Genomic DNA, 8,853 nt, shown 5'->3' with positions numbered 1-8,853 from the left:
ATTCTTTGATCTATATTGAATCACTGTTGTTTATGATTTAAAGTAGGGATCATCTTTTCTTATTATATGTATAATTAAATCTCACAGCATTATGTATTTTATTTTAAGTCTCTTACTACTATTTGGCAATGGTGCCTGATAATATATAAAATCTCCATGTAGGCACAGTTTCATTTCCTAGCTTTTTATTTAGTTTCATCACAGAGTGTTCTATTCCTACTTCACTAACACAAGTTCTTTTTTTCTGTTCTTTGAGGTGATGGTCAATCAGGTACACTTACAAGGGGTAAACTGAAGAAGCACAGGAGAAAAAAAAAAAAAAAGGCTTATTATAGTCAAAGGTCCTAGCCAAGCAGAGTCACTGCACTCCAAGAGTGGTTCTCATATAGGGGAAAGCATTAAAGAAGCAGTCTCAATCAAGCTGTGAGGGAAGCAGAGAGAGCAGTGCCTATGGGTAAGTTCCCTTATAGGAGATTGTGTGGAGTAAGTAAAAGACATGAGGGAATTCCACTGATTTGTTTGCACGTCACTGGGTCAGTCAGGCAAGGGCAAGAAGGAGAGCTTGTGGCAGGGACCAGTTTTATTACATTTGGTGCATCTGGTCGCTAGCAGGATGATCACACCTGTTTGTGAGGATATTGAGGCAGCAGAAAAATTGAAGTTTAAAAACGTACAATGCACGATTAGTATAGCATTATAAAAACCATGATTGGGGTGAGGAAATCTTAATCTTCTTTAGGAATATCTTATTTATACTTTGCTTTTCATGCTTGAATATAATTTTTTGAAATTAACTTCTCAAGTTTCTAAAAATTAATCATATAATTTTTGGAATTTTCTGGTGATCCAGTGGTTAGGACTCAATGCGTTCCCTGATGGCCTGGGTTTGATCTTTGGTGAGGGAACTAAGATCCCACAAACTATTAACAAGTTTATTTTGACAAAATTAATATTTTCAATTTCAAGTCTTCCTATCTGAAAATATAGGATGTCCTTTTATTTATTTATTTATTTACACAATCTCTAAGGTCTTTCAATAAAATGTGTAACTTTTGCATATAAATTTTTGCACACATTTATTTGAATTATAGCATAATTGCTATGGAAAATTTCTTTTTTTAAAATTACTTTTTCTTTATAATGATTATACAAAAAGTTAAACACAGAATTATAGCATAATACTATCTAGCAATTCCACTCTCAGGTATGTAACCAAAAGAATTAAAAACATGACTCAGATAGTGGTACAACACTATTCATAGCAGAATGCTTCACAATAGCCATATGTGGAAACTATGCAAATATACATCAAAGGATGAATGGATAATCTAAATGCGGGACATACATAAATTGAATGTTATTTGGCCTTAAAAAGGAATGAAATACTGACACAAGCTACAGCGTGGAAAGATCTCAAAGGCATTATGCTAAGTGGAATAAGCCAGAGGTAGCTAGAGTAGTCGAATTCCTAGAGATAGAAAATAAAATAGTGGTCGTCTGGAGTCAAGAGGAGGGGGGAATAGGGAGTTACATTTAATAGGTAATAGAGTTTGGGTTTGAAAAAATGGAGATTTTTCTGTAGATGATGATAGTGATAGTTGTACAACAATGTAATATAACTAATGCTACTGAAATTTATATTTAAAATAGCAAAAATGTTACAGCATACATGTTTACTTTTTACCAGAGCATATTTTCAGAATAAAAAAGAAAAAAAATGAGTGAAAGTGCAAAGTGTTCAAAATTATTGCTCTTTGTAGCTCTCAGATTACCTGTCTTAAACTTGAAGGATCTAGTCCTATTTCAGTCCATTTCTAATGCCAATTCTTGCATTCCTAGTTTCTAAAAGTTTTACATATTCCTTTCTCAAATGTTATGGCTGTTTTTTGTAGCTCCTTACAATGTGATAACAGAAAATTTCTTTTTATTTATTAAAACACTTACTACACTTTACATCTAATAGTTTCATTGTTTGTCTTTAAGAATCTTCTTCTGTAGCTTTTTGTTTCTTCTTGGTTTTGTTTCTAAATTCCATATATATGCGTTAGTATATATATGGAATTTAGAAAGATGGTAACAATAACCCTGTGTAGGAGACAGCAAAAGAGACAGTGATGTATAGAACAGTTTTATGGACTCTGAGGGAGAGGGAGAGGGTGGGAAAATTTGGGAGAATAGCATTGAAACATGTAAAATATCATGTATGAAACGAGATGCCAGTCCAGGTTTGATGCTCAGGATGAATTGTGTTGTGTGGTGTTTTTGAGTTCATGCTTTAAGGGTGCAGATTGAAGTTTATGTCATATTGTGTTTTTCCAGAGAAGATTTGCCCGGGCGGGGGTGGGTGCAGAGAAGGGCCGTTTCCTGGGCATTTGGGGGAAGGACAAACGGCCGCTTCCCGACCCGGTTCGGAACACTAAGTCTCCAGTCCCTCAGGAAGGCGTGGTGAGACAGGCTGCCTCCAGGCCCGCGCGCTCCTCTCCAGGTGCCCGTAGTCCCGGGGCTCTTCCCGCGCGGCCGGACCCTCTGACTTCCCTTCCAGCCGAGGCGCCTCCTATCTGGGATTAACACCAACTCAGTTATGTATTTTGTGTTTTAATGTCAAGAATTAATGTAAATTATAACTTCAAATCCATATAAGGGCAAGGTTGTACTTCTTAAGTCATCCTAGAATTTTTGTTTTAATGAATGTCTGTGTGTCTGTGGTGTAAGTGTGGTGTGTGTGTGTGTGTGTGTGTGTGTGTGTGTGTGTGGTGTATGTGTGTTGATTTCCTACCAAGAGCCAAGGCTGAGGAAAAAAAACTCTGTTAATTTCCCTCCTAAACAAATAGAATTTACCCTACTGCACATGTTAAGTGTTATCTTTTAAGACCATAGATTTCAGAGTCTTTGGTGCTGTCTTTCACTGTGCTTGTGTCAAGCTTTGTATCATGCTGTATAAATGCCCATTAAAAACCAAATTCAGGGTTGCTAGACAAGGGTGAATGCCAGCTTCAGTTCTTGCTTGCCTCTCTAGATTTGTGCTTTCTTGTAATTTTCCTTCTGTAAGGAATTTTCTTACTTTACCCTCATCTCAACATAACATTATAGTTTTTCTTCTTTATCTATAACCTTGCAGGTGCTCTTTTCTAGGATTTTTTTAAATAGTTTGTTTGCTATATTGACAGAAGATTATGCCCCTTTATTATTTTTTTTCAATCAAATATATAAATGTATATTATTTAAAGCCCCTTTAATGATCTAATTTCTTCCTTTAATTTTGAGAGATGATTTTTATTTATTTACATATCTTGTACAGCACTGTACAAGCAACCACAAATGCTCTTTGAAGTAGAAGTTATAAGTAAAAAAAGTATGCAATCAATATGAATAAATAATTTATAATTTCTCATTTAGTCTAATATATGAAGAATAATTTGAAACATATTTTAGAAAAAAATTGTCTATGTGGTTGTATGATGGACGAACTAAGGAGTTAGTCTACTGTTTGACAAACTGGTTGCTTATATTCTGATTATCTCTTATTCACTCCATTGGTTAAGGAGGGACTCCCTACCCTAAATAGTAGTACATAGCTAAACTCATGACACCTGATACTGGATGAATGAGACTGATGGGAGTTTGTTAGTCGTATATACTCAGCCCAACAGAAGAGGGCACCAGGCACCATGTGGAACCATTAAGAGCAGAGTGAGACAGCAGAGCTGTGTGTTGCAGAGCTTGTAATGACAGGAGGATGAGTTAATTCAGTGGGCTGGCAAGGAACTGAAATCCCCTGTGTTGAGGATTATGTATAGCATAGCTGGCCTGACTGCTTAGAGTACTAGCTGGGCAGGAAGTCTTTCCAATAAAAGTGGAGCATATCTGGAAAAAGCAAGATAACTTACATGTGGTCTTTAGGGGCCTGTGAGACTCAAAGATAGGGCTTCTCTCATGGCTCAGCACTAAAAGAATCAGCCTGCAAAGCTGGAGATGCAGGAGACCTGAGTTTGATCCCTGGGTCTGGAATATCCCCTGAAGGAGAAAATGGAAAGCCACTAAAGTATTCTTGCCTGAAAAATACCAAGGACAGAGGACCGTGGTGGACTACAGTCCAAAGGGTCACAAAGAATCAGACATGACTGAGTGAATACCCATGCATGACACTCAAAGATATCAGGTCAGCAGACAGAATTTCAAGTCTTTTAATCCTGTTTGATGAAGGATATCAAAACCCTAGAGTATTTTCTATCACTTCTGAATTTAGCAGCCATGGTTTACAATTACAGTCATATGTATCTAGACACGGAAGATGGCCTTAGAATCAAAAGACAACACTCTAAACAGACACGTTTGAAATTTTTTAGTTATTAAGTTTCATTAAGCCTATCAATCTTTCCTAGTCAAGATCACTCATATGACAAGCAGTCATTAATGTATTACTTTCACCATGTAGATGGCTTGACTGCCTATGCAAGGAATGATATCTAAGATAAGTAGGAATCTCTCTAATTGGTTTTGCACATGATTAACTTTCATCCTCTGAATTTTTGTTTTATGGGTGTGTGTGTTTGTATGTATAATCATATATTATATATATATATATATATATATATAAAGTCTACACAAGAGTTTTGCATTGAATTTCTTTCCACTTTATTTATCTTTAGTATAAACATATTGATAATTTCTGGTCTTCACTGAAATTCCCATCTTAATTTAATGAGGCTTAAACTAACATATTTAAAATGTGTATCTCTATAGAAAATCACTTTTAAATGAAGTAACTTCTGACTATGCCTATTTTTGACTCATTATTATAAAGAAATGCTCAGTGAATTTCAAAATCAGAGTTTTTAAAGTTATGATAAAGGCATTTTGGAGTCTTAGGAGTCAATAGAATCATGAAAAATCACTAAGCATCATACTCCCAATATAAAGTAACTTATGTGCTTTATTTTTGAAAAACATTAATAGTTAAATATTATTTATTTACAATTCAATAAATTTCTATCCTAGATACTTATTCTATTTAACAAAAGTTTTACTGTTTCTTAAAGTGTGCTTCATACATACACTGCTGCTGCTGCTGCTAAGTCACTTCAGTTGTGTCTGACTCTGTGTGACCCCATAGACTGCAGCCTACCAGGCTCCTCTGTCCCTGGGATTCTCCAGGCAAGAACACAGGAGTGGGTTTCCATTTCTTTCTGAAAAGTGAAAGTGAAGTCGTTTAGTCATGCCCGACTCTTCACGACCCCATGGACTGCAGCCTACCAGGCTCCTCCATCCATGGGATTTTCCAGGCAAGAGTACTGGAGTGGGTTGCCATCGCCTTCTTCAATACATAAAAATATGTGCATAGAAACTATATGCATATGACTATGTGTATATATTTCTGTGTGTGTGCATGTGTGTGTGTGTGTGTGTGTGTGTGTAAGACAGAAAGAGAAAATTGGGAGAAAAATAAAAAGTTGTTTCTAAAATTCCACCAAGCTCTACCCAAGAGCCAACAAGTTTCAGAGCAAGACATACCAAGCTAATTCCCCAACAATGCAGGAACATAGCCCTGGATATTCAAATACAGGTGGCCAAAAGTCACACAAAACCCATAGTCACCTCAAAACTCACTACTGGACACTTCATTGCACTCCAGAAAAAAGAGATCCAGCTCCACCTACCAGAACAAAAACGTAAGCTTCCCTAACCAGGAAACCTTGAAAAGCCACCCATCCAACCCCACCCACAGGGAGGAACCTCCACAGTAAAGAGGAGTCACAAACTTCCAATATACAGAAAGGCCATCCCAAACACAGAAATCTAAACAAAATGAAAAGGCAGAAAAATATTCATCAGGTAAAGGAACATGATAAATGCCCACCAAACCAAACAAAAGAGGAATAGATAGGTAGTCTACCTGAAAAATAATTCAGAATAATGATAGTAAAAATGATCAAAAATCTTGAAAACAAAATGGAGTTACAGATAAATAGTCTGGAGACAAGGAATGAGAAGATGCAAGAAATGTTTAACAAGGACCTAGAAGAAGTAAAAAAGAGTTAATCAATAATGAATAATGCAATAACTGAGATCAAAAGCACTCTGGAGGGAACCAACAGTAGAATAGCTGAGACAGAAGATAGGATAAGTGAGGTGGAAGATAGAATGGTTGAAATAAATGAAGCAGAGAGGAAAAAAGAAAAAAGAATGAAAAGAAATCAGGACAACTTCAGAGAATTCTGGGACAATGTTAAACGCACCAACATTTGAATCATAGGAGTCCAAGAAGAAGAAGACAAAAAGAAAGGCCATGAGAAAATACTTGAGGAGATAATAGATGAAAACTTCCATAAAATGGCAAAGGAACTAGCCACCCAAGCCCAAGAAACCCAGAGAGTCCCAAACAGGATAAAAACAAGGCAAAACACCCCAAGACACATATTAATCAAATTAACGAAGATCAAACACAAAGAACAAATATTAAAAGCAGCAAGGGAAAAACAACAAATAACACACAAGGGGATTCCCGTAAGGATACCAGCTGATCTTTCAATAGAGTCTTCAGACCAGAAGGGAACGGCAGAACATACTTAAAGTGATGAAAAAGAAAAACTTACAACCCAGATTACTGTACCCAGCAAGGATCTCATTCAAGTATGAAGGAGAAATCAAAAGCTTTACAGACAAGCAAAAGCTGAGAAAATTCAACACCAACAAACCAGCTCTTCAACAAATGCTAAAGGATCTTCTCTAGACAGGAAACAAAGAAAAGGTTCATATACTTGAATCCAAAACAACAAAGTAAATAGCAATGGGATCATGCTTATCAATAATTACCTTAAATGCAAATGGGTTGAATGCCCAACCAAAAGAGAAAGACTGGCTGAATGGATACAAAAATAAGACCCCTATATATGCTGTCTACAAGAGACCCACCTCAAAACAGGAAACACATACAGACTGAAAGCGAAGGGCTGGAAAAGATATTTCACTCAAATGGAGACCAAAAGAAAGCAGGAGTAGCAATACTCATATCAGTTAAAAAACACTTCGAAGTAAAGGACAATAAAAGAGACAAAGAAGGACACTACATAATGATCAAAGGATCAATCCAAGAAGATATAACAATTATATATGCACCCAACATAGGAGCACCACAATATGTAAGACAAATGCCAACAAATATGAAAGGGGACATTAAGAGTAACACAATAATAGTGGGAGACTCTAATACCCCACTTACACCTATGGATAGATCAACCAAACAGAAAATTAGCAAGGAAACATAAACTTTAAATGATACAATATTATACAGAGTGAAGTAAGCCAGAAAGAAAAACACCAATACAGTATACTAACGCATATATATGGAATGTAGAACGATGGCAACAATAACCCTGTATACGAGACAGCAAAAGAGACACTGATGTATAGAACAGTCTTTTGGACTCTGTGGGAGTGGGAGAGGGTGGGATGATTTGGGAGAATGGCATTGAAACATGTATAATATCATATATGAAACGAGTCACCAGTCCAGGTTCGATACACAATACTGGATGCTTGGGGCTGGTGCACTGGGATGACCCAGAGGGATGGTATGGGGAGGGAGGTGGGAGGAGGGTTCAGGATGGGGAACACATGTATGCCTGTGGCGGATTCATTTTGATATATGGCAAAACCAATACAATATTGAAAAGTTAAAAAATAAAAATTAAATTAAATTAAACTGAAAAAAAAAGAAAAAAAAAAAAAAAGAAATGATACAATAGATCTGTTAGACCTAATTGATATCTATAGGACATTTAACCCCAAAGCAATGAATTTCACATTTTTCTCAATTGCAGACAGAACCTTCTCCAGGATAGATCACATCCTGAGCCATAAATATAGCTGTGGTAAATTCAAAAAAATTGAAATCATTTCAAGCCTCTTTCTGATCACAATGTGGTAAGATTAGATATCAACTATAGGGAAAAAAAGAACTATTAAAAATTCAAAAATATGGAGGCTAAACAACACGCTTCTGAATAACCAACAAATCACAGAAGAAATCAGAAAATAAAATAAGCATAGAAATGAATGAAAATGAAAAACACAACAACCCAAAACCTATGGAATTCATTAAAAGCAGTGCTAAGGGGAAGGTTTGTAACAATACTAGCTTACCTCAAGAAACAAGAGAAAAATCAAATAAATAACCTAACTCTACACCTAAAGCAACTAGAAAAAGAAGAAATGAAGAAGCCCAGAGTGAGTAGAAGGAAAGAAATCATAAAAATTAGGGCAGAAATAAATGGAAAAGAAACAAAGGAGACCATAGCCAAAATCAACAAAGCTAAAAGCTGGTTCTTTGAGAAGATAAATAAAATAGACAAAATATTAGCCAGATTCATCAAAAAAAAAAAAAAAAAAGAAGAAGAAGAAAAAGAATCAAATCAACTGAATTAGAAATGATAAAGGAGAAATCACAACAGACAACACTGAAATACAAGGGATCATAAGAGACTACCATCAGCAATTATATGCTAATAAAATGGACAACTTGGAGGAAATGGACAAATTCTTAGAAAAGTACAACTTTCCAAAACTGAACCAGGAAGAAATAGAAAATCTTAACAAACCCATCACAAGCACGGAAATTGAAACTCTAATCAAAATCTTCCAACAAAAAAAGCCCAGGACCAGAAGGCTTCGCAACTGAATTCTACCAAATATTTAGAAAGAACTAACACCTATCACACACAAACTCCTCCAGAAAATTGCAGAGGAAGGCAAACTTTGGCACTCAGCTTTCTTCACAGTCCAACTCTCTCATCCATACACGACCACTGTAAAACCATAGCCTTGACTAGACGGACCTTTGTTGGCAAAGTGATG

At 36.0% G+C, this 8,853-nt stretch overlaps 1 protein-coding gene across 1 annotated transcript in view; it reads left to right on the top strand.

Moving 5' to 3' along the window:
* Positions 1 to 613: 613 nt before the first annotated feature.
* LOC113885227 (AP-2 complex subunit mu-like) overlaps positions 614 to 8,853 on the top strand; it is a 193,491-nt gene continuing 185,251 nt past the window's right edge. Inside the window, 2 exon segments of the mRNA XM_027530347.1 lie at positions 614 to 670; positions 2,320 to 2,445. Of these exon segments, the coding sequence (XP_027386148.1) occupies positions 614 to 670; positions 2,320 to 2,445 (183 nt within the window).

Source organism: Bos indicus x Bos taurus, chromosome 28 (assembly GCF_003369695.1).
Source record: "Bos indicus x Bos taurus breed Angus x Brahman F1 hybrid chromosome 28, Bos_hybrid_MaternalHap_v2.0, whole genome shotgun sequence".
In the NCBI taxonomy this organism is placed as follows: Eukaryota; Metazoa; Chordata; class Mammalia; order Artiodactyla; family Bovidae; genus Bos; species Bos indicus x Bos taurus.
Note: the sequence above shows the minus strand (reverse complement) of the source record. Positions and strands in the feature narration are given on the sequence as shown.